Source organism: Anolis sagrei, chromosome 2 (genome assembly GCF_037176765.1).
Source record: "Anolis sagrei isolate rAnoSag1 chromosome 2, rAnoSag1.mat, whole genome shotgun sequence".
Taxonomy (NCBI): Eukaryota; Metazoa; Chordata; class Lepidosauria; order Squamata; family Dactyloidae; genus Anolis; species Anolis sagrei.
This window is the reverse complement of record NC_090022.1, coordinates 65,173,331-65,200,894: the sequence shown is the minus strand read 5'-3', so window position 1 is coordinate 65,200,894 and position 27,564 is coordinate 65,173,331. Positions and strand designations below refer to the sequence as shown.

General features: G+C 37.9%; 1 protein-coding gene across 2 annotated transcripts in view; it reads left to right on the top strand.

Moving 5' to 3' along the window:
• ATG7 (autophagy related 7) overlaps positions 1 to 20,893 on the top strand; it is a 121,815-nt gene extending 100,922 nt beyond the window's left edge. For both annotated transcript variants that reach the window (XM_060765938.2, XM_060765937.2), the window contains exon 18: positions 19,143 to 20,893. In XM_060765938.2, coding sequence (XP_060621921.2) covers positions 19,143 to 19,175 — 33 coding nt within the window. In that variant the 3' untranslated portion in view covers positions 19,176 to 20,893. The remainder of the gene's footprint in view (positions 1 to 19,142) is intronic.
• Positions 20,894 to 27,564: the final 6,671 nt, after the last annotated feature.

Sequence of the window (27,564 nt, the reverse complement as noted above, 5' to 3'; positions counted from 1 at the left end):
ACCCTTCACATGCAGTCTGACAACTGCCCTGAGTCCCCGCAGGGAGATAGGGTGGGTTATAAATATATTATTATTATTGTTGTTGTTGTTGTTGTTGTTGTTGTTGTTAGTCCTAGCAGCCCTAGGCATCATGACCATTTGTGAAGAATGCTGGAAAGGTGGGGTCCAGCAACATCTCAACCTCTGCTCTAGAGATTAAGAATCTTTTAGAAGCTTGTAGCATAAAGGAATAACTACTGCAATACGTTCTCTGTGGTACTGCCCTGACAAACAGGCTGGCATACTTTTTCATCTTTTAAACAGGGAGCCTAATGCGTTGTGTTGAGAATGCTATGATCTCATCTGAGATGATGAAAATCAAAAGCAAATGAAATCATACATCATTCACTCAGTGAGATCTAAGAGAAAAGAGATTATACAGAAAGAACAACTTTAATTCTCCATAAACATGTTCAAACAAGACTTCGAAGAATATTAAAAACTGAAGGCTGACCCACACCTTCCAAAACATCTGCCAGGGCCAATGAATACATGATCTTGTCACTCATGAATCATTTTATGCTGTCTGTTTTTATGCTTATGGTTGCTATTGAGTAATATAAATTAGAGTATGTTTACTAAAGCACTAAAAGGTTTAAAAACCTTACTAGTGGAATTATTAATCTTACTGAAGGTGGGTCATGTGATTGTTAATGTTTGGTTCTAAACAGCAAAGTCTAGTTTGTATTCTTTTCATCCCAAAGCCAAAGCCTTTTTCTTGAGAGACAACTTGAAACATCTTAATTCTAAACTTAGAGTCAGGTTATTGGATTTTGGATTGCTGGCTTAACTGATATTAAGCAAACTAAAAGAGATATAGAGGTTGTTTCCATTGTAAAGCTAATGCAAACAGCACACAAAATATTGGTACACTAGCATTTCTATCAGTGTTGGAAGAATAACTATCCAAAGCAGACCCCGGCAAAATAAAGTTGTACAGAGTTGTGCAGTACTTTGTTCAAGTTGAATTAAAGTTCAGGATTGATCTTATTCCAACCCACTGTCACTTTTGGAAATCTACAATTAAAGTATCCACAATTGATGACCATTCTAACCTTTGCTTAAAAACCTCCTAGTTGTGTCGGATCTCAATTTCTTGGGGTATTTTTCCCCTGGTTTTCTGAATGGCACCACCATATCCTTTATAAGTTTGATCTAAAAATCAGTTATTATCTGAATTGGATACCATTGTTTCACTTATCAGCAATCAAAAAAATATTCCCTACCCCGAAAGTTCATGGCACTCTCTAGGACCTCCAATGCTATTCCATGGTGTGCTTTGGACACAAGTATAATAAAAATATAGAGTTTGCTATTATCCACAATTTCTACTATATTTTTATATTGTTTTATTTGCTTGTTTGCTTTGTTGATGTACTTTTGTATTTTTATTTGATGGGCTTGGCCTCATGTAAGCCACCCCAAGTCCCTTTGGGGAGTATAAATAAAGGTTTATTATTATTATTATTATTATTATTATTGTTATTACTACTACTACTACTACTACTACTACTACTATTCACGGAGGGGGGATCTTGAAACATTTCCCCTGTGGATGTCAAGGTTATAGTGCATCTTGTGAATTTATAAAAATAATATATTTGACTCGATTTGATTGATTTCCCACATTTCTCTCAATTAGGACTCAAGGCGGCTTGCAATATGAGAATTCTGAGGCATAGGGCTCTTTCACTCTATTAAATTATAGCACTATGATTCTGGTTAACTGTGATGGCTGCATCCTGTCAAATCCTTGACTTCGTAGTTTGATGGGCTATTGAAGCACAAATCGAGGATTCCAAATACCTCATAAAACTAGAAATCTCAAGATACTCTAGGAAGGAACCAGTTAATGTTGTCATCAAAGTGTTATAATTGTTTAATGTGACTGAGCTCCTGCAGGTTCAGGATTCTTTTGCATTTGATCCTTGAAGAACAATTCAAAAGGGCTTTCACGGGTGATGGAAATGTTGTGGTAGGAGAATGACACCACTGGACATGGCCCTCAATTATAAAGTGAATTAAACAGTGACATTTCACTCAGCTTGAAAGGAGATAACTTACATATAAAGGAGGTTTGGAAGAAAGGTAGAATTCCAAAACCCGGTCTGCTGTTTTGGCAAAGTGCCGTTCTCTCCCCACCCCCCACCCCCCATGGGGTCAAGTAAAAGTTTTTTGAAAACTGGAAGTCAGGCCTTAACAAGAGCTTGTGGGAGCATTATTTGTCCAATTCCCTTGCTGTGTAACTTCCTTTCACACACTATGCAGGAAGTGTCCTGGTTACACTGGCACAAGACTGACTGAAAGGGGAAAGACCCTGTAAATATTACTTTGCCTTCTTCTGATAAAATAATTGTGCTGAACTTGTTCTGTAACTACTGCCAAAGCAAGGGTTACTAAATCCGGCTAAAATATAAAAAGGTATAAAACAGTGTGCAATGAGATAAGACGGTGGTTTGATTGGCCAGGAAAGTTTCTGTTCACACTTGTCTGATACTTACTACAGAGATTGCTTGCGTTTTAGCCAAAAGCGTTTTGTCATGTTGATACTGGCAGGGCAACAGCTCCGATTTTTATAACTCTATGAAAGAGCTTCTTTTATCATTTCTAATATGTAGCCTGAGGCCAAAACAGACACCGCAATATTAAAAGAGAATGTTCAGAGGTAAATTCCCATTACACAGCCTTTGGGAATATGACTTCAAAAACGATCTCTGAAGCCGTTCTTTATCATAATGACAACTGTTGATCTTCCTGTAATTGTTCAGCTGAGCTCCCACTGCTTGTCACCTAATTAGCCATCTGGTTATCCTTCCTTTTAATATTATTTTTATATCATCTGTTAACCTCCAAAACTGCTCTTAGGATCAAATCATGTTCTTGGAGCCATTCTAAAATTTGAAATCATGCCTTTCTAATTAAAACCCCACCTTGTGATACTATGACGTAAGTGTGTGGGTGTGTATCTGTATGTATAATAAGTAAAACTGATGCTTAATTACTGAACTGCCTGAACTGTATTGTCTGGAAATGCATCTCTAACAAGTTCAGCTATCAGAGTGACATGCTGTTCACTGCAAAATGGATTCCTTTGTTTTGCTTCCTAATGTTTTTTTAATTGTTGTTCTCAATTGCTATGTATTTTGATTTTGGGGCTACTTGACCTTGGTCAGGAGCCAGGGTGTACTTCCATTACATCTGCTATGAAATTGAGCTGTTTCCCCTTCCTTCTGCAGCACCCTACTGTAGGAAAGGCAGGAAAACTTTGGCGTAAATTGTAACTGCCACAGAGGGCTATTGTAGAAAGGGGAAAGGGAGAAATTCCCAATTTCTCTGGAAGAAGATAAGTAATTATCTTATTGGATCCTGGGTCTTAGAAGATTGTTTAGATTTGTATGAAAACATCTCTATGCTATTATAGGATGCTGCCTGTTATGCATGAAGAGTGATTTATTCATCTAGTATGAAGGCAAAATCCATGTTGGCAGTGCAGCTTCAAAGATTGTTGGAACTGAACACCTTTCAACTACTGATGAAGCTAATAACCCAATTAAAGCCTGTTTAAATCTCTGGCTGCAAATAAAACATTGTCATTGTGGAATCTCAAGAGATCACTTTCTGTGCTCTGCTGTGGCTGGCAAGTACAACCCAAACACAGCATCCTACTGTAATTTAAGAGTATGTGGTGTTTTTTTTTAAACTAAATAGTGGGTTCCTATATTTTAAAAAAGAACTAAAAGTACATTGATGTACTTGTGTATGTGTAATTGTTTGTGAAGAAATTCTTCTCAAACTGCAAAAGCAGAGGCGTTCTAGGCAGTAGGGACTTTAGAGAACATCTCTGAAACTTTCCATCATGGGCTTTTGTTGTTTATTCATTCAATCGCTTCCAACTCTTTGTGACCTCATGGACCAGCCATCGTGGGCTATGTAGCACTAAAAAAGCCCAGAGAGATAGACAGATCCAAATATCTAAGAATGGGTCATCTAACTGACCAGCTAGGTCATTTTCTGATTCACACTGAAATTTCCTGAGACTGAAGCAAGAACTTTCAACAGAAACTCATGTTGGAGAATGTATCTCTTCTTCACACTCTCAAAATCTGCACATACACACTCCCGATATGCTAGGTTGGAATGTATTGGAACCAGAACAGGATGGTTTGTGGAATCTTCATAATGTGGCTCTCATTGATTGAATGGCATAACTCAGCCCCAGAAGGATTTACCAGAACCTTGTGTTGTCTGATGTAAGTGCAACCATGTTGCAGAGTGAGTAGACAAAAGCCTAGGCAGCTGCTTATTTCAAGCATGCAGTGTTACTCGCTACTTTTATCCACATTTTGTTTGAGAATGTAGTATTAAAGAATCCTTCAGTATGTTAACTGTTGTATTCCTCCTATTTGAAGTTAGAAGACTGAGCTGAGAAGGGAGAACTTCTTGCATTCAGTATAGCAGAGTATTAACACTGCAGGTCAGAGAGATAGGGCTGAGGGTGATCAATCAATGAATCTCCCATACCACTCATGATGCAAAAGTGCTAGTCATATTTAAATTCAGATCTCTTCCAAATCCAGAACCCTGGTTTATCCAGAAACCTCATATTCTATTTACCTTCATAGAGGCTGTTTGTACTTTTATAGGTTAAAGAACAGAAAGTACACAGGCAAGCAGATCTACCTTTGGGTTGTTGTAGGTTTTTTGGGCTGTATGGCCATGTTCTAGAAGCCTGGCATAGATGCAGGCGAAACATCAGGAGGGAATGCTTCTAGAACATGACCATACAGCCCGAAAAACCTACAATAACCCAGTGATTCCAGCCATGAAAGCCTTCAACAATACATAGCCCTACCTTTTCCCATCCAACTATAGTATTGAGTAACATGTGCTTGCTAGGGATACACCAGTACATTTTGTCATGGGCCTCAGTTAAAATATATATTAATGAATGATAGATTTTATCTTGTCATTAGATTTTGTCAGAAGACTGACTCATAGTAATACACTCAACTATAATGGAAGAACAGGCTTTTGTACTTATTGGGAACATCAGTTCCCAAAACACGATCAGTTTGAAAAGAATCTATTTTGATGAATAAAATATCTATTTGACGGAGCAAAGAATCTCTATATGTTTGCTCCATCCATCAAACGCATATGCTCTGTAACTGAATCATGGTCCATCAACCAGGAAAAAACTTTTCTTATTAGATTTAAATAGCCAGCAACCCCACTGTCCTTAGAAGGGAAGGATTCTTTAAATTTCCTCAAGTTTTTCTCCCATCAGGATCCATTCAAGGAAAATAGTTTTCTTAAGTAAGTGGACTATAATTTCCATAGTGTTTTTCCTCTGTTTTGCCCAATCCTCAGAGGGACTTTATTCACAGATGATACAACAGAATGACAATTCTTATCCTGACATGCATAATTTTATAAAATAGTTCATTTTGTACAAATAAATATGACTTTTTGAACTTTGAGTTGCATGTGTGGTGTTATTATTCCAATGATAAGTAATTGTCCTATGATAACTAACTATTCCAAATATATACAAATATTGCTGTTTAATTAACTTCCCAAGGATGTTTTGCTTAGTAGAGGGAAACAATCAAAGAACAATATTTGTATATATTTAAGATAGCTAATTATCACAAGCAAAGCATAGTTACATCCATATTTTGTTGTCTTCTCCTTTTCCATCTTTTTGTGGTTAGTACATTTGTCGTTGGAATAGTTAGTTGTTTTTATGTTATGTATCTCGGTAAATACCTGATTGGGAAATGCATTTAATCCTTGAAATAATAATGTTCCTTCACAGTTGCTCTTCAGGTCGCTTCAGATGCACGAAGGCATATTGTCCTTACAATATTGCAGCATGATTATGTGCAAAGAGCTCTGTTTGTGAGGAAGCAGGTCAAGTGGGGATGTTTACTGTTTTGGGGACATCTTAACCTCCTCCTTTAAAAGCTGACCACACTATTCCTTTTCTAGTCGTGCAATGAAGACAATGATACTTGGCCACAAGTGATTGCTTATGATGGTAATACAACCTCTTATGTCCTTCCCCAAGTCCTGTCTCAAGGGGTCCCAAATTTTTGAATCAGATGTTAAGCAGGATTTCAGGAATAGGAGAATTAGTTGCACTCCCTTTCCTGCTAATGGATTCTTTCTTTTATCCAGCCCTGGATCTCGTTGCTATGCTAATAGTGGTGTATCTAGAAGATAGTAAGATCAATCAGCAGCATAGGGAAACAACAGAATGCTTTATAGACAAGGGTCACATAAAATAGAAGAAAAACATGGAATTAATTGAAACAGAGGCAAATGTGAGATGTTTTAGTGGGACATATATCCATCACAAATTCATTATACAGTTTAAGTTGCTTTTATGCAAAGTGAATCATTGACATGATCTTATGTCTAACTTGCAAAACAAGTAAGCATGCGTACATTCTCAATTCCTATCTCAGAATGATTGCTGTGTGACTAAAGATACCTGTATGGGGGTGTGTTTTTGGCTTCAGGGTAACTATTCAAAATGACAACCCTGAAAAGCAATTGATTTGTTACAACTACGTAGTGCCGATATGTTGCAACTTCCTTCCTTCTTTAAAAGGCATGACTCAACAGATGTTGTCTGCCCTGATCTGTTAAGATGGTTGGGAAACCAGCCTCAGTTTGTGAGCATGACCCTGAACAAGCCTCTTCATGCTTGAAGCATGGAGCCCCCCCCCCCCCCCCCCATATTTGTCATTGTACTTTCAGGGTGCAGATGGGTTAAAAGCCTCTTTTTTCATAAGAAGATCTTGTGCCTCAAATAGTTTAACTCCCAGCCCTTAGGCTAAATTTTCAATGAGCAGCAAAGCAAAATAGTTGTTGAAAAGGGAGGTTGGTTAGATCTGTCAACCAGTATGTATGAACACCCCTCCTGTTACTGCTGGTAACTGTCTTGAAGAGGCAAATTTGACTTTTAGTCTAGGAATGAACCATATTAGAATGGAATATAGATTAACAAGAGATCACATGGTAAGATACTCAATCTCTAGATCTCTAGGTAGGACTGACAGGAAAGATGAGAATTGTAGACGGACCAGTGAAGCTAGTGTTCTCAAGGCATCTGAGATGGAGGTGGAAGCTGTGGCCAGAATTGCCTTTTATCAAGTACAACATGGTACCTTTTTTTTTTTTTTTTGAGAAAGGTGAACCTGTCCTAAAAGTGTGAAACCTAACGTCTTTTTTTCTTTACAAGATATGGGTTAAATATAAATTGAAACCACTAACAGACAAATATTGAGGGAATGGCAATCATGATCTGATAATTCTTGAGCATTCTAGGCATTATTAAGGCCTGTCTGTCAGCCCTGCTTGCAACTATTGTTATGCGTTTTTATATGTGTGTGTTCTATATTTTCTATTGCATTTCCTCTTTAATTTTTCCAGTACTTCCTTGGTATAAGGAGCAAAGAAATTGATTGGAGAATCCAATGGTTTAGATCAGGCATGGGCAAACTTTGGCCCTCCAGGTGTATTAAAAGATGAACTTATAAGAGCCTTGTCCAGGACTAGTAGATTCCAGAAAGAGAAAGTAGACCCTGGAGGGACGAAGGGGAGCTCAAAAACAGCCTCGTCCCCTTGAAAGATTGGCTATGTCACGTTTTCATCATGGACCAGTCAAAATATTATAACCTGCAACTACACAAAAGCATTTAAATGGCCCGCTGTTTATAATATGAAGCCTTGGTCAGAAACCGGTGGCCATAGAATAATCACCACAATTTCTAAAAGCTGGTAAGCTGACTGGGATTTCTGGGAGTTGAAGTCCAAAACACCTGGAGGGCCAAAGTTTGTCCATGCCTAGTTTAGATAGTTTGAAACAGAGGCTCAGGTTTGTAAACAAATCTAAAAGCTAACTTTATCACATGAGAGTGTAAAGCGGGGGGGAGGGGGGGAGGGATCAAAATTTTATTGTTATTTGTTAAGGAATATTTATTCATTCTACATCACCTGGGGAACCTACTGTACTAAAAAGTGATACATGATTTAATCTATGTGTGCATATGTTAGTTGAATTTATATCTCAGCTTTCTCCAAAATCACATTAATTTATAAATAAACATATCCTGTATTGCTGGCTGTGCTAACTAGACAGTTATGCTAATGAAAACAGATGGGGGTTTTAGTCACACAACATCTGACTGTATTGCAACTCCAGGTCTAAAGGTAAAAGTTAGGTGTATGCTTTAGTTACTCTTTTCCTAAATGTCTGGTATTAGATTCAAGCCAAGTTAAAGGATCTAAGATGGCTTCGGATAGGCAGGGGAAAGGGGGAAACTATGCTGAGGGGTCAGTTTCCTTTCCTGACCCAGGAGCTGCACCTTGATTTTAACATGTCATCAAAACAAACCGATGGCTTAAACTAATGTATTGATTCTTCTGGTTTTGATTATTGTGGCTGTTTTTCATGACTTTGACTTCTCAGGTTTGTTATATTTTGCATTCAGCTGAATCCAGAATAAGCTACATGTAGATTACAGATTATATCATCTGTAATTCACATCTCAAGTTCTGTGGACCTGTTCTGAAGACAAACTTTTGTCTACATTAGCCATTATGAGAAGTTCTTTAAGATGAAGTAGTATGCACACTTCTATATTTTTATTTTTGTACTTGTGATGTGATTTGAAAAAAAAGATGCAATCTTTCTTAATTGAAAAAAATGTATTTTGAAATGTGTTAAATTCTGCAAAGAAAACATCACCCGCACACATATATACTTATATCCACACACTTACATCCACTCTTTGCCAGGTTCCATCTGTTTGAATAGTTGCTGGCTCAGGCAAATTAATGCTGCACTCCAGTTCCTGCAAAATATTTTGATCCCACAAGCCATTAAAACTGACCAAGTGTTCAGCTAAATAGTTTGTGTCGAGCTGTAAAGAGTTAAGAATCAGATGAACATAGATGGACTAGAATAGTAGAATATATCTTTTTATTGGATACTGTAGCAAGAACTGGCCAGTTTATACAAAACAAGATCTAAATTTAGGGAGGAGAGTTAAATATGTTGCCAAAGTAAAGAGAGGGGCGATCAGACTTCTTCTTGTAGTCTGTTTACTTTGGATTGAAGACTTTGCCAGCCCAGAGCCATGGATTATAGCTATACAGTACAATCTTATGTCTCCCTACGTTTAAATCCAACATGATGATTTTTTTGCTTTTGAAACTGTCCTTAAAGCGGTCATCAAGCAAAATAAAAGCATCAGTAATTGTCTCTAGGACCCCCTCTCTCACACACAAGAAAAACATAGGACAGGAATGGAAATAACAATTCAAAACTGAAACTCCCAGCACCCTTCATGATCCTCAAAACTGGGACCCGCAAAAAATGGAGCTTCAGGTTCTGATGAAGGCCTCTGGAGGCTAACCCTAACTCTAACACTTGACCATTTGACAAGTTGGTTAGGGCTTATGGGAGTTGCGGAGTCCCAAACACCTGGAGGGCCACTGGTTGTGCAGGCCTGACCTATGGTTTCCTAGAGAGAACATTTTAATCAAATCTGTGAATAACCAGATCCACAAGTGTTAAACCTGCAAATGTATATGGCCAATTGTACCTCTTTATTTAATTATGGCATTGAAGACTTCATTCCTTTCCCGTCTGGACTCCAAACTACCAGGACCAGCCAGAATATGTGCTGTGACAGAGCAGTGTCCTGGAACATTACATTATAGTGCAACAATACCCAGTGTGTGTAAAGTTGTGCTGTTAGCTTTCTAAGCAGTAGCACTCTGCCTTAAACCTCAAACAAATTCTCCTGATGGAGCCCCTGGTAGCACTGTGGGTTAAATCCTTGTGCCGGCAGGACTGAAGACCAACAGGACACAGGTTTGAATCCGGGGAAAGCACAGATGAGCTCCCTCTGTCAGCTCCAACTCCTCATGTGAGAACATGAGAGAAGCCTCCCACAAGGATGGTAAAACATCAAAAAACATCATGGCATCCCCTGGGCAACGTCCTTGCAGTCAGTCAATTCTCTCACACCAGAAGCAACGTGCAGTTTCTCAAGTCGCTCCTGACACGAGAAAACAAAATCTTCTGATGTCCATTGCATAAATGGTACTGGTTGAGCTAGCATCTTTTTCTTTGTTTTTTTTTTTTTTGAGGTTGTATTGTAACTTTAAAGAGACAGTATTGTAGTGATTTAAGTGTTGGACTAGGACTTTATGAGATCAGAATTTGAATCCCCGCTTAGCCATGGACACTCATGGATGACCTTGAACAAATCACAGTCACTCCACCTCAGAGGAACACATCCCGAACCAACTTTGCTAAGAAAATAATTTGATAGGGGTCTTAGAATGCGTTGTTGTTGTTGTTGTTTATTCCATTTGTGTACTGACTTTCTCCCAGAGTTGGATTCAAGGATCCCCCAAATTATTTATTTATTTACAATAAAAATATAAAACTGTTAAAGCCCCATAAATTAGTATAAAACAATTTAAAAAAACAAGCTTAAAATGAAAAAAAATCCCCATAAAAGCCCTCATGCTTACATGTTAAAAGCATGCTTAAACAGAAATGTTTTTCCTGCTGACCCAAGGAAAACAAGGAGGAAGCCAGCCTAGATTCCTATGAAGGGCATTCCAGAAAGTGGGAGCAGCCATTGAGAAGGCTGTCTCTTGTGTCCTCACCAAGCAAGACAATGATACGGTTGAGACTGAGAGAAAGCCTTCCCCTGAAGATTGTAGAGCTCTGGCAGGTTCATAGCCATATAGTCTTTCAAAGAGCCTAGATCCAAGCCGAAGCGCACAATAACAATAACAAACAGCAAGTTTGTGGGTCAATACTAGTGTATTTAGCAGTCATAAGTTATAAAACACTGTTCTGAATTTTCAGTACTTCTGTTTTGTCAGGCTTCACTGTAAACTATAAGAAAAGAATTAAAGGCTTTTTGAAAGGTGAAAGCAGGAATCTTTCTTGTCTTATGCATCTGTTAGCTGTATTAAGTGGCTTTATACTGAAAATTCATTTTGCAGCTTTGCGGCATAGGCCCATTTTGGGAGCACACTGAAGATATTTGCAGCCCTCTGTTCAAATTACAGAAAGTAGCTTCTCACACTATCACTCACACTGGGATTAGTGTGCTCTTTCTCTAGTCCCTGTTGATCCCATAAAATGAATGTAATTGCTTTTGTATAATAGCTTTAAAAGATCAAAGTAGGTCCCATATGGGAAGACAGTGTTGAGAGCCAAGGAAAGCTGTTTGGCTTGTAAACAAGCAATTGGAAGCCTTGAAAGTTCTGACTCACATTTGCAGCAGAGTTGAGAATGCTGCTTCCTCTATAGCATCTGCTACAGTATAATGTGTGCTGCTGAATATGTTATTTGTACTTTGGTGAGCTAGAGAAAAGGAATGTCAAATGCTTTAGATACCAGTTCCTTTATTGCCTTTGAAGAACTGAATTGTCCTGTTTTCATTCTGGTAACCAGCTTTGGTCACCTGCTTTGTTTTATCCTGAAATGTAACGGTCTCTTTTTAGCATTCCCATATCCTGACCTTAGTCACTGTTTACTCAAAAGGTAGCATAAAAAGGAAAGATGCTATTGGTGAAATCTAGTAATACCTTTTGGACTAACTGTTATATCTGTAGAGAAGGTTGAAATCCAAGAAGTTCTATGCTAAAATTAAACCAATTAGCATAAATTAGTAATTCCCAACCATCCGTCCTCCAGATGTTTGGGACTTCAACTTCCAAAAACCCCCAACCAGCTTATGCAATTGTCAGGAATTCTTGGAACTAAAGTCCAAACGCTTGGATAACCAAAAGCTGGCCTAAAGGGGTACCATTAGATCACTGCTTTGTTTTGAACTCTGTTAGGATTAAGTGCTTCTCACTGAAATGAGGTTTTCTGCTTAAAAATTATGAGATAGGATTCTCAGCTCAGAGAACTATACTTGCAGGATTGGGCTTTTTCTGAGGAATTGATTTGTCTTTGGAAATTGTTTCAATTTTCAGGATCTCAAACAGCAGTATTACTTCTTTGAACTACCATAAGAGTACCATATACTAGCAGTCCATGATTACTTGTCATGGATGGCTAGTACCCATAATGGTTGTTGTATGCCTTCAAGTTGTTTCCATCTTCTGAAGACCTTAAGGTGAATCTATCACTGACTTTTCTGAAGCTAAAAGTGCATGATTCGGCCAAGGTCACCCAATGGGTTTTCATGGTTGAGTGGAAATGCAAACTCTGTCATCTAGAGTCATAGAATGCATCTATGTACAATGCATTTAAATTGTATATTGTATTGCTTTTAGCACCAAGTCTTTTTTAAGAGAGAAAAGGTATCATTGTCATTATCCTCATCATCTTCACCAATGGTTCCCAACTTTTGGGCCTCCAGGCATTTTGGACTTCAGCTTCCACAGTTCCTAACAGCTAGCAAGCTGGCTGGGATTTCTGGGAATTGAAGTCCAAACATCTGGAGGCCCAAAGGTTGGTAACCATTGATCTACACTGTAAAAGTAATGCCATTTGACCCCATTTTAACTGCCATGGCTCAATACTATGAAATCTTGGAAGTTGTAGTTTGGTGAAGCACCAGCAACATTTGGCAGAGAGGGCTAAAGATCTTGTAAAACTACACTTCCATGATTCCCTAGCATTGAGCAATGGCAGTTAAAGTGGCATCAAACTGCATTAACAGTGTAGAAGCAATTCCAGTTTAGTGCTGAAACAATTACGTTATGCTGGATCATATCACTCTGTTTTTTTATAATATCCCTACAGATTAAGTTGCATAGCCTTAACAAAAACAAAACAATAATTTTGTGGCAGTGATTATAAGTTTAAAGAAGAATGGCATCCCTTCACAATGGTATTCTATGAATCCTTTGTTCCTCTCAGTGTTGAAAGATAGCGCCCACTAATTCTGCCTCCAGAGATGCCACTACATCCCCAGTCTGTTGCATTGATCTCTTTTTTTGTTTTTCTTAATACATTTTAACAAAATTGCATTAGTCTCTTGTTCAAAGTCTGGTAACTTGATTTCTGAATAGATTTCAGTTATTTTGAACCGGAAAACAAAAGACTGTAGCAAGAAGACAGGAATATAGTTTATAATTGCTTTCTTTGACAGATTTTTTGGCTATGCCTTGAATTAAAGCATTTCAGGAATTTATGTTAGCTCACTGTTTAGGATGTCATCCTTAAGGTGTTTGGAAGGCAGTTTCTTGGTCCCAGACCAATTTTTGCTCCATTTGGCTATCTCAGTAATCCATTTATTGTTACATGGCTTCCCTTCCCCTAATGCGGTGTTTCTCAAACTTTGGTCCTACAGATGTTTTGGACTTCAGCTCCCAGAAATCCCAGCCATCTTACCATCTGTTATGAATTGTGGGAGCTGAAGTCCAAAACACCCGGAGGAGCAGAGTGTGAGAAACATTGCATATTATTGGCCCAGCTTTGCCTCTTTTAAACACAGTAATAAATCTAGTTTTGCATGTAGTGCCATGCCACTGCACAGTTCATTAGCAACCACATAGCTGCCTTTCCCAGTAAAAAGCAGGAATGAAATTTATACGTAATTCCTCCTGTCCTTTTTTTTAAAAGAAAGAGAAACTATAAAATCAAGTAGTCTACTTTCAGCCAGAGTGAATTCTTTCTGCTTAAGTAAACGTCAAATTTGTGCTTATTTCTGATGTGTCTTCCGAAAAAAATGTCTTGAACATGTAAAGAGGTTTTACAAGCAGAGATAACCGAGGCACATGAAAAATTATTGCAAAGAAGCATTTATTTCATAGTCATGAGTTGGGGCACACAGTTTTGGTTGTAAATGTTTGTTCCAAAACTGAGAACCAAAGCAGCTTAGAAAGACAAATGCAGATAAAAGAACACTGAAAGCCTATGAAACATTTTTTTCATTGAATTGTGTTTAAATTCAGTGTAGAATTTTAACAGTTTAAATGAAAGCCATTGAAAAGCAAAATGGGAGTATTTGGTGACTTTTAAAGCAAAGATTACAATATTAAAGTTTATGTTCAGAAGATGCTAAGAGATGGTAAACAAAATAATAGCAAACAAAAGAAACTATTTCCTTCCATAAAAAAAGATATAGAGCAGGCATGGGCAAACTTCGACCCTTCAGGTGTTTTGAACTTCAACTCCCACAATTCCTAACAGCTAGTAGGCTGTTAGGACTTCTGGGAGTTGGTCCAAAACACCTGGAGGGCCAAAGTTTGCCCATGTCTGGTAGAGAGAGTAAATGGTGCAATAGGGGTAATGCAGTGGGCTGCAAAGGTAAAAGTAGATTTGGAATGCTTATCTTAATGCTTAGCTTTTGGTTGTTATTACTGTATATTAAAAGTATAGTGAACAGGAGCGAAATAAAGGATGAGAAGAAATATGTAATTGGATATAATCAGCATGTGGATAATAGAATCATAGAATCATAGAATCAAAGAGTTGGAAGAGACCTCATGGGCCATCCAGTCCAACCCCCTGCCAAGAAGCAGGAATATTGCATTCAAATCACCCCTGACAGATGGCCATCCAGCCTCTGCTTAAAAGCTTCCAAAGAAGGAGCCTCCACCACACTCCGGGGCAGAGAGTTCCACTGCTGAACGGCTCTCACAGTCAGGAAGTTCTTCCTAATGTTCAGATGGAATCTCCTCTCTTGTAGTTTGAAGCCATTGTTCCGCGTCCTAGTCTCCAAGGAAGCAGACAAAGGTTTAAATCCAATTGCTGCTGCAGTTGAAAGTAGCAATTGGATTTGGACCATAGGCACCAAATTTTATAAAGAGTGAAACACAAAGTCAGTGCCATCAAAAACACTGGCTGTGAAACATGATGGGAATGTAGTGGTCTTTCCTTTCTTTAAATGGAGGTTGGATTGTCATATGTCAGAAGTACATCTATACTGCAGGTGAATGCAATTTGACACCATTTCAGCATCCATGGTTCAGTGCTATGGAATAATGACAGGTATAGTTTTACAAGGACTTTTTTCTTTTGCTAAGGAGTGCTGATGTCTCATCAAATGACAGCTTCCAAAATTCGATAGCCATGGCAATTAAAGTGGTGCCAGCCTGCATTATTTCTTCAATGTAGATACACCAAGGGATGATTTAACAGTGGATTCTAATCTGAACATTTTGGGTGGTTAGAGCTTTCTAACTCTCCACTTCTGTGGTTCTGTTTACAAAAAGAATGCTACGAAACTGTGATTACAAAGGGGATATGTGTAGATGTCTTATTAAAGATACTGGAAAGATTCAAAAGGATGCCAGGTATGTACATGCTTTTGCCTGAAGGAAGAATTAAATTATTGGAAGCTTTAGGTGAAGAAGTCAGTCCAGGGACATATCAAACAAAACACTGATTTCAAAGATACGTTAGAAATAAAAGAAAGGGATCACAGCAGTACAGATAAACAAATGATTTTAGTGATTTATAAATTTGAAAGAAGTTGGAAATTAGATGAGAGGAAAAATAAAAGGACAGTACAAAGATAATATTTTGCATGTGGCAAAAAAGATTAATATAGTCAGCCACATGAAAGGAGGTTTTAAAGCATAAAGAGATATATGAGATAAAGTGAACAATTAGTGAATTTAAGGAGGGAAAATGTGCAAATTCAAAGGGAACGTGGAATAAATAAATGGAGAAAGAAACAGTTAATGGAAGCAAATGGATTTAAAAGGGAAAAGAAAAGACATCAAGAACCAAAGATAACACATTGTGGTTGGGGAGCAATAAAGCAAATGAGGGGAAAGCATGAATGCCTAGCACAAGAAGGGGCTGAAAGATAAAAGAGCGCACATTTGTAGTGCTGTTAGTTACATAACCCTTTACAAAGGACAGTCTTCTTCTCTGGCAAAAGGAAAATCCTGGGGAAATTGCCTAGGATTGTGTAGCTTGAAGTGGCTGATAAGAGACAGAAGCCTGAGCGCCATGGGTTTAGAAAATAAATGCTTGGTGGAGAAATGGAATCTGCTGTGAGAGAAGAGGACCATAAAAAGACAGTAAAGAACCTCAAAACTGATCTAATAAATAGTAGATATGCCGAAGGTGCTGCTTAATTCTTCAAAACGTGAAGACTACATTTCCACAAACTTGGGCTAGAACTCACATCGTACCTTGCCTTTAGAGTACAATTATAGTCCTAGACAACAACATAGTGAAGAAGGCTGTTGTGGTGTAGCCTCATATGTGGATGCAATTTTAGGGAATCCAGTTTGGGTGTGTGTGTGTGTGTGTGTCAGGAGTGACTTGAGAAACTGCAAGTCGCTTCTGGTGTGAGAAAATTAGCCGTCTGCAAGGATATTGCCCAGGGGATGCCCAGATTTTTGATGTCTTATCATCCTTGTGGGAGGCTTCTCTCATGTCCCCTCATGGGGATCTGAAGCTCCCCAGATTTGAACCACTAACTGTCGGTCAGTCCTGCTGGCACAAGGGCTTAACCCATTGCACCACCAGGGGCTCCAGGCCATAAAATGCCCCACCCCTTTCTGGTGTGTTGGGAGTCCCCCAACTACCTTAGCTGTTATTTTCCCCACATTGCTTGAAACAACATTAAGGTCTTCTGGGGAGTCCCTGCTCTCAATCCCACCTTCTTCACAAGCGCCATTGGTGGGGATGAGAAACAGGGCCTTCTCAGTGGTGGCCCCTTGGCTGTGGAACTCCCTCTCTAGTGACATTAGATGAGCCCCCTACCTCCTAGCCTTCAGAAGGAGAGTAAAACCTGGCTCTGGGACCAGGAGAAGCAGTGCAATAATATAACATAATTATATGTGCAATGAATACAGAACAGCTTCAGACTACAATTTTGGTGTGATTTTAATATTGAATGTAATTTTAATTTTTTTAATATGTATTAATTTTTATTCAATGGATTTTAAGCTTGATGATGTATGTGTTTAAGGCATTGAATAATTGCCATATGTAAGCCGCCTTGAGTCCACCTTGGGATAGAGAAAGATGGGGTATAAATAGGGTAAATAAATAAATAAATTTGGTCAGCTCAACTGTCCTTGCAAACAGAATACAATATTATGTGGATCTTAACCTGCCTCTTGAAGGCAGATCTCGTATTATCTTTGAGGCATATACACATGGCAGTGCCTTTCTTTATATATTTATAAATAACATGTAGTTACAGAAAGAAAAGATATGCTTATTATATATATTTATGTATCCTACAGTATGAGCACAAAAGGGCACACACATTTTATCATGCTATATTCTTTGTGCTGATTTGCCACTTTTTTTTACATTTGATCTCATAGATCCTTGTCTGTCTTTCCACTTCCCTTTTAGTCATTGTTTTCAATTGCTTTTGCTAGAGAGGGAGGAGGTGAAAAGCCTGCATTGTTCCAACATAAAAACATCCACTTCACCTAGCATTGTTTTGTAGCAGTTGGAATATGAATGGGCAAAATAAGTGATTTCACCCCTTCTAGTCTGTTAAAAAAAAACCCCATGCATGTAATCTTACAAATACTAAACTGAAGAAATATTATAGAGATTGTGTATTCCTACAGTTCTATGAGATTATTATACAACTAAAATATCAGATCCTAAATTGGTTATTTAAATCAGGCAACTGGGACAGCCGTCATTTGCTCTGGCGCAGCCTGTATCTTAAACTAACCTAGTCTCTATTTTTTCACCCAACAGTTATGCAACCTTGCACTTGATCCCATGTCCTCGGTCCATGGTTATAACTTTACACTTATCCCATTTCCTTGTCCTATTGTTTACAGCCTGGCCACGTCTTACAGTAGCTTACTGCCATTCGGTTGATGAGCTCTTTTTTAATTGAGTTCTAAGTTGTTGTTTTATATGCCTGTATGTTTTTGTTCAATTGTGTTTTATGTTGTGTTTTATTTCATGTTTTGTTTTTAGGCACTTGTCCTGTGTGTAAGCCGCCCCAAGTCCCTTTGAGGAGATGGTGGTGGGACACAAGAATAAAGTTATAATTATATTATTAAATTAGCAGTTATTTTAAACGACTCTCCTTTTAAGTAATTACAGCTTCATTTGGGTCAATACACAAGAGAAGAATGACTGGTCCAGGGGAGGTCCTAAATTCACCAGAATTGATTGAACATCATGCTGCAAACCATTTATCGATGGCATCATGCTATGAAAATATCATGCAAAGAAAAAGGCTCTATTTTGTGACTTTATTTATAAAAAGATGTCTGCAGTTTTACTTCAGGAGGCACATTCAAAATTATCTTTTAGTGGTTTGAAAAGTGTTATTTTTGCAAACTGTTTTCTTGGAATAGATAAGGCAATGCCTGCTTTCCACATCCTTACTTTACAGGTTGGTGGAGACAGCACTCTTTTTTTCTTTTTGAAATATTGACATTTTCTGGCAGTAAATGTCTTCATCCAAATTGCATTTTCTAGAATCTAAAATATTTTAGTGTCTGCAGTTACATAGTATCAGCAGCACCAGAACAATGCTCTTTTTTAACCTATAAAATCCTAAACAGTTCCAGCCCAGCTTACCTGTCTTACGGATCTCTCCCTATGAATCATCTCAGAGCTTAAGATCGTCTGAGGAGGCCCTGCTCTCGGCCCCGCCTCCCTTGCAGTTGTGATTGGCTAAGATGAGAGAAAGGGCCTTCTCAGTGGTGGCTCCTCAACTGTGGAACTTCCTCCCCAGGGATATTAGATCAACCCCCTCCCTCCTGACTTTCTGCAAGAGAGTGAAAATGTGGCTTTGTGACCAAACCTTTAAAGAACTTTTCAATCAATAGACTTGGAACAATGTGCAATGACCATTGGAACGGCCTAGATTACACTTGTGAATTATGTGTTTAACTCTAAATGTATAATTTTTTAATGTTCAAATTGTTTTTAATGTACTTTTAAATTCTATTTTAACATTTCTTTAAGTTTACATTGTGTTTTAAGGCATCGTGTGTAAAGCTGCCTTGAGTCTCCTCAAGGGTGAGAAAGACGGGGTAGATATGCCATAAATAAATAAATAAATAAATTTGTATTATGCAAAAAACAACAATGAGATAAATAATGTCAAGTATTGAATATACTACATGTGCCCTCCCCCTTTTTTTTTTCATTGCAGATCTGGGACATGAGTGATGATGAAACACTGTGAAAACCCAATGAATGAAGTGGACAGTGCCCTAATTTAGGTTTATCTGTCATTAGACAAGTTCGTGATCATTTATGTAACTCTGGCTGTTGCAGATATAAACACATTCTAGCTACATCATTCATCAGGTTGGGACAATATGTAAATAGGAGATATCACTCTTTTTACTGTTTCTCCCTCATATGTATACACACATACAGAGACACATACACATTGAAAAATACTATTTTTTCAGCTTCTACATAAATTGTATATTTAAAATATCCCTTGAGTAAATTAATTTGTTGTTTTAATGGCCTATATGAGTTTTTGCTTTAAATATTCTGAATGAATTTTGACTTCAGAAGGACATGTATAACCAATGATACATTTATGATTGTGTTTGTGTCTGTGTTGGGCAACAAGAAGTTAGATATATCAGAATGTGTTTTTTCATTAAGACATTCACATGTTTGGTATACAGAAAGGGATTTGTCCATGTAAAAGGCTGTGGAGAAATTGATTTGATCATTTTTGTAGAAACAGAGAGCTTACAGGTGTTTTAAACTTACTAATTTAAATATAGCATACTTAGGAGATAATACTGAGCATCTTTTAATATTAGTATTATGTCTTTTCATCCTCTAACATATGAAATAATAAAACAGCCCAAAACGTGTTCAAGCCAGCAAGTAAAATCCTTATATTTGCCAAGATTAGATGTATAGTTTCTAGACATTGTATGTAAGTTGACATTGTATATAAGACAGGCTTGGAGTAGGGACATCCAAAGATATAATGTTAATGCATTAATATTTTTCCTAGTAACAGATCACTGAATCGTGCCCATTTTATTTCTACTATGATCAATAACCTGCTTAGCTATTAATCTTACATTTTCAATTAAGTAACTCTCAGATAAAACTTCTGTATTTCAATATTGTAACTGGCCAATGGTTTTTTTGTTGTTGTTTTTTTTTTGGTGAGTGTTTTGCCATTTAAGTTGATCTAGATATAGGGAAGACGTGTGTCTTTAAGAAGGCACCCATTCTTGGAAGCCAAGTATTTGCAACAGCAGAACTTTCGCCAGCATAAAGAGAGGCAAAAGTTCATTTAAAACTAATGAGATGGATTGCATAGTGGCCTTCAGGCTCACCTTGTAGAGGAAATTCAGTTCCTCTGATGCCGGAATCGAACTTGCACTGGGGGAAAATTAGCACTCTGCAGCTTGCACTGAGTCACCAACATGAACGTCATTTGTAGATAGTGAAACAGGAAACTCTGTTTTGAAATTCAACAGCCTTGATTAACTGAGAGTCCAAAACAGTCTGGTGTCTCCAGAAATATTCTCCAGTGACACTTGGATGATCAAGCCTGAATTTGTTAACTCCCCGCTTCCCCCTTCCCATGGAATTTTAGCTATATATGACATTTTAAAAACACAGGGTAATACGATGTTTCCTTGCTTATAATTCTAGTAACCTAGAGTTGTATAAGACTGAATTTGTTTCCTGTACATATGTTTCCCAGATGTCTGTGCTGCACAAAAATACACCAATGTGACTTAGAAACCTTCCGTTGTTTAACTTCATTGGGTTTTTGCCTCCTCCCTTCTCCCCTGACAAACTGGAATGGCTTGCTTGCTTCTAAAATGTTCCTTTTGTAAAATGTTTTCAGCACTTTAATTAAAGGGGACACTATCAAAGTTTTTATTCAAATAAATGCAATATATATTAAAAGAACTTTCTGAGGATTTTTAATCCCTTCCTTGTATATGCGTATGGAAAATGTTTTAGATCTTAAGCACATTAACTGCTGTGGCTCCATTATGAAGAATGTTAACATTTTTGTTGGGGGAAAATGGTTGAAATCAGTAGATGTGTTTGTTTTGTTCAGTTTTTGGTTTTTCAGGTAAAAAACCCAGCTTTGACAGTGTCGCAACTGCATTGTGTAACCAAAACCAAGGTACAGTATATCTTTGTTTAATGGCATGAGAAGTTTATAAAAAGTTGTCAACATTTATGTTAATAATAATAATAATAATAATAATAATAATAATAATGTGCCACAAATACCATCTGCCTGTGAACACTTCAAACTACTCTGGGACTTCTGAATTCAGACTGATAGAGGTTTGGAGTACAATACTCCTTGCTTCATGTTCATGGGGGGGAGGGGGGAAGTATGGATTGTCGATGTTGACAACAGAATTGATGAGAAGCAACTGGAAAAGTTTACACTATATGAGGATTTAAATATAGAAATGCAAAGACTGTGGCACAAGCTAATAAAGGTGGTCCCAGTGGTGATCAGCACACTGGGTGCAATGCCTAAAGACCTTGATCTATACTTAAAAACAATCGGCACTAACAAAATTACCATCTGTCAGCTGCAAAAAGCCACCCTACTTGGATCTGCACGCATTATTCACCGATACATCACACAGTTCTAGACACTTGAGAAGTGTCCAACGTGTTATCAACAGCCAGCATAGAGATGTTGTTTGCTATGTACTAATCTTATTATGTATCAAATTATTGTTGTTGTTGTTGTTATTATTATTATTATTATTATTATTTTATTTCTTACCCACCACTCCTTGTGGTGGGCAACTGTTACATGGTGAAAAAAGCCTCATTTTAGTGGCTTCTTTCACTTCATAATAATCAATGTGATGGATCACCTGCTCTGGTGGTTGTGTTCTCAAAGGAAGCACATGCGTGGGCAAGTGGAGCATCACCCGCCTGCATGACTGCACCAACACTGTATGGAATAGTTTATACTAATCTAAAAATCTTCTTACAGGCAGAAACATTTGATCTAATCATTTATATATTGCCAGTCAACCTACCAGAGCCCTTGAGGTTCTGCACAATGAATAAAAGCCTTTAAAATAATACAGAGACAAGACATTTCCAAAAATTACTTTCTAAATACAATTTGAAGCCAGGGGTATTCTAGTTACCAAAGGGTTGTGTGGACTATTTATCAGTAGCCTAGAAGAAACGAATCCTACCTAAATTCATTTAGTAAGAAGTTATTTAAGTTAAAGGCAGTTTTTCCCCCCTTTAATCATAAAGAACTAGAATGGATTCAGGCTACAGCATGAGTCAATCCTGACATCTTCAGCACTTAATCGCATATAATGTGTGTGAGAAATATCTATTAAAATATCCATAAATATTTACGGTACCTTTTTGCTACATCTTTGCACACACATTGTGTGGCAACACCAAAGGCAATCAGATATCTTAAGAGCCAAGACTGAATTGACACATTTAACAAAAATTCAGATTTCCTAGACTTTACTACCCTCTTAGTGCAGGGGGTCGAGTGAAAATGAGGCACGAAGACCACCAAGTGAGTAGTTGACATAAACTTTGAGGGCAGACCTTCCAACTGCATGCTTAAATGAATGTGTTGCCTCTCAAAGAATATTTATTTGTACTTCATAATTAGCATATGAATATGAACAAAATATACATTCGCTTGTTTATTATGTATTATCGTAATATTTATTAAATAAAAAAATCAACATGTAACAAAGCTTGGGCGTGCCTGAAAGAGACAGTATTAAAATTGTAATACTTTATTTCTTTAATTCTAAGACATACTCCCTCCCCCTAATATAAATATCGCTAAAAATGAGGTGCATCTTGGAATCACAGTGGGTTTTTTAAATAAATAAATAAATTTTGGTTTGCATCACTTCCAACAGGCCTCCCAGTCAACACATTCCCCAACATTATTTTTTTCTTAGAATCAAAATTTGAAATTAGTGTGTGCTGTACAATCGATTGCGTTTTAGAACTGAAGAACCATGGTAATAATTTCCCAAAATGACTAACACCTAACATTGATAGCTTTTCAAAATTACATAACACAAACATGGAAAATATAAGCTGAGATCTGGTGTCAGCAAGTACAGCTTTTATGATGGAGCTCCATCACCATAGGTACTTCTAGTGATGTACCTACATGATGTACATAAAATCCTACCACTCAAGCCAGATATTTCTTCCATTGTAGAAATTCTGAATCACTGGAGATTGGAGAAGTGGGAAATGACACCTCTAGTACTTTACCAGTCAATGAGTATGTGAGATAAATCCTGCCACAATGGATTGCCCAATATGCCCCACATGCAGGAGAGTGTTTTAGACATTTCTCAGTTCCCAAATCTGCAGCCATTTGGAATCTCTTTGTGCCCCCGATGGCACAGTGGGTTAAAGCGCTGAGCTGCTGAACTTGTTGACCAAAAAGTCGCAGGTTCGAATCCGGGGAGCGGGGTGAGCTCCCGCTGTTAGCCCCAGCTTCTGTCAAACTAGCAGTTCAAAAACATGCAAATGTGAGTAGATCAATAGGTGCCGCTCCGACAGGAAGTTAATGGTGCTCCATGCAGTCATGCCAGCCACATGACCTTGGAGGTGTCTACGGACAACGCTGGCTCTTCAGCTGAAAAATGGAGATGAACACCAACCCCCAGAGTCAAATACGACTGGACTTAATGTTGGGGGATACCTTTACCTTTGCGACACTGTCTGGCTTAAGAGGTACGTTTTTGGCATCCCATTCCACCTGCTCCGCCATTGAGGACTTCAGATTGTGTTTAGTCTCATTCCTCCCCTGTGACTGTGACTCCGACCACTTCGCCCACAGGTTCACTGGAACACACAAGCCCCTTCACCACAACAAGGTGACAATCCATTGAGGGGAAACCACCCTTGTACAATGTTCTAGAAAGATTCACTACTTCCTTAGCAGTCTTTTTTATACCAGCATAGTGCCACAACAGCAGCCCAGTTTTTTGGTTATTAAACAGCAGTTCTAAATTAGTTGCATTGGAAACAGTGCCAGGCAATGAGTCACTATGTGCAAACATAACAGATCTGTCCCATAAAAATGTGTCAGATTTCAGTTCACCTTAAGAGCAAAAGTGGAATACAGGCTTACAGCTCAGATCCCTTTCCATCAGGGCCAGCCCTGTATGTTCCATATATGGAGCATAACCTCTTCTTAATGCTGCGGTGTTCTGGTTTCTAAACTATTTTAGTCAGTAATATATATAAGGTGATGTGATTTCCTTGGAGAAAAATGGGAAATGGCAAATAAGTAAAAATATTTTAAAAATAACCCATGCACCTTGGCTGAACCCTAATCAGTGTAATTGACAACAGGGCCGTTATTAAGTTGTATGTGCCATTTTCTATCACCTTCAACCTGGAATTTCTTTGCATTTCTTTCATCAGGAGTCATTCCAAGTCTTTGATATTTTCTACAAATAATATGGTGTTATCTGCAGGTCTTAAATGCTTGATGTTCCTTCCCCCAGTTTTCACACCTCATTCCTCTAAATTTGCACATGATATGGTCTGTGTATAGGTAAAACAAATGGGGTTATAAAATGTAACTCTGCTTTCCCTTGCTAATTGAATATTGTGGCACCCCCATTTCTTTTAGAAAAATCCATAGTTTTGAATGATCTACACTAGTCCAAGGCAAACTTTGGCCCTCCAGGTTTTTTGGATTTGAACTCCCAGAAATCCCAGCCAGCTTACTGGCTGTTAGGATTGTGGGAGTTAAAGTCCCGAAGGGCTGAAGTTTGCCCATGGCTGATCTACACAATCAAAGGCACTGCTATTATCTGTAAAACACAGTCGGTTCTGTTTCTATTAGGTTCTATTAGCATCTATTAGGTTTCTATTAGCATTTTGCTTTCACTTCAGTTTCAAAGATTGTCAGTTCAGCAAGTGTTTGTTCCTTGAAAAAAATGTATTTTGCTTTCTTTACTATGGTTCTTCAGTGTATTGTTTCCATCATCTTTCTACATATTTTGTCATGGTCATATAATGTGGTCCTCGGTTCGTCATATAACATACATTACCCTTTGATTTATTGTACCTTATGGCCTCATGCTTGGTTGTTTGTTTTGATGTCTGGTTTTATTGTAGAGGTTTTCTTTTTTCTGTAGATAAGTCACTGAAGAGTTGTGATCAGATTTTAAAAATTTGAAGAGTTGAATCCTGTGAGATTTTCTCTCTCTTTTTTTTTGCTCCAACTGAATATTTTTGTATTTTTCCTTGATAATGTCCATGAATTTCAGTCCACAGTTCTTTTGTATCCGAGTCTATTGAGCTGTGCAAATATCTTACTTTCATATTTCTTAAATACTATCAGAATTATCTTTAGATTTTAGTTTGGCATTGTGAGAAATTTAATATACTGATTGAGCTCTACTCTATTTTTTGTATTATCAGTTTATGGTCTGTGCCACAACCTGCTCCTGTTCTTTTTTATGCAGAGAGAATGGAGCTTCTCCATCTTATGTAGTTGTTTGATTTCAATATTGACCATTTGGTGACATCTGATTGTTGCTTGAAGTGTGCATATGCAATGATTAAACTGTTGGCCTCAATTTTTTGATAAGGAACTCCTCTGCTTCTTTTCTTTGTGTTGTTCAGTAAATGTAAATGCAGATGCAATTGTTAAGAAGCAAAGTCCAAAAAGGAATGTTAGAAATAGTGTATAAATGTTAACAAAAGGTGAGTAAGGAAAATAATTCTAGAAGATATCTATATTATGAATATAGGCAATGCTCAATGCAATGAGTTTCCTTCGAGATTTAGTATAGTTTTCTAAAGACAGGGAGAATTCATTGTAAATTAACCATATTTCTCTCAAAGATATAGTGATTTCCAGGATTCTATGGCAGGGAGCTATGGTGCCTTAATCAACTCACATCATCTCACTTATGTTGGTCTTCAAATGCCCCCTTCCATCTTCTTCCTTTGGTCCTTTGCTTCATTAAAATACTTTTGACATACGTGTGACAATTTGCCCTTCCTTGGGACCAACAGAGAGAGCCGTAAGATGCTAGCCAATACAGTGTGAAGTTTCCCAGTGCTAGCATTTATCTATTTTTCCCGTCAAGCCAGAATGGTCTAGCTGTGGGTGTGGAGCAGCAAATTAAGAACAGCTAGTGAAAACATGCCCAAAGTGGTTTCAAAGACAGCTCACCCTCTGTGGAAATTAACCTTTGGCTCATTCTTTGACAGCTTGCATTTTGGTGCCCAAGTTACAACAGCTATATTTCAACAATGTCCATTTCAAGTCTTGAAATACGCTTTTGACTAATAATTTGTGGATTATAGCAAAATGTGAAGAGAACTAGAGGCCAGTTTTTGACACAAATGCATTTTTCAGATGCCCCTTTGTTGCCAAGTTAGTGTCAACATGAAGGGAAAAAATGCAAGATAAATAAGAGAGCAGTTGACAGGGAGAATGACAGGGAGAGTGTGTGTAGAGGAGAGAGAGAATGAATGATGATAAGCAGAAATAGATGCAATGGCTCCAGATGAGCAAAAAGCTGCCTTGGAAGAACCCAGAAAGGTGGGATATAAAATAAATCATAAGAAGTAGGCATAGACCTCAGCCATTCACCATTAGCAACCAGTGAGAAAGAGTTCAGGAGTAAAGTAATCGATAAACTTGTACCAAAAAATGACCTAGAGCTGTCTATTCAATGGTTTTAGTGTTGTCCAATCTTTCTCACATTACATTTGGATGCTCATCAAGTGTTGTCTTGTCTTTCAGGTACTTGATTAATTCATGATCAGAGTGACTATCTGTCATTATTGCAAAAGAACACAAAAACAATTATCTTGATCAGCATCCTGTTGGTAACTTTGTTGTTATGTGCCATTATTTCTGAATTACAGTGACCATAAGGCAAACCTATAATGGAGTTTTCTGGGGCTGAGAGTGTGTGACTTACCCAAAACCAACCTGTGGGTTCCTGTGGTTGAATGGGGAATGGAAGCTAGGTGAAATGTTTAAACCACAACATATACTATATGTTTTAATGGTTTTATATTGTTTTATAATGTTGTTTTAAATGTTTTAACTGTATATTGTGGACTGTTATGGCATCGAATGGCTGCCAATCTGTAAACTAGCTTGAGAAGAGGGGGGATAAAAATATCATAAATAAATAAATAAATAAAATAAACATCATGCTGATTCCCATCTAACACAGACATAGATCTATTTTACATCTGTGTATGTACTCTGTAATCTGTTCTCACTTCCTTCATTTCTACTTCATTCTCCAGTTCTGCCCCAATCTCCATAATGGCTATTTATCAGCTAGGGGGTGATGTGGTCATCTATGCAGTGACTGGCTGTGCTTCAGCAGCTAGGTGCAGGATAAAGCATGCATCCTCTTTGAGAGCAATCCAGGAAGAGGAAGTCATCTTTCTGTGGCTGGCCGGCCTGTGATGCTATTGGTAATTAAATGCAGGGAAAGGGGGAGATTATGCCTAATGGAGCTTTATGCTTTACCAATGAGATACATAGCATAAATATGCTGGCAGGTGTAGTGGCAGTGTAGACCACAGTAGCCACAGAAGCTGGG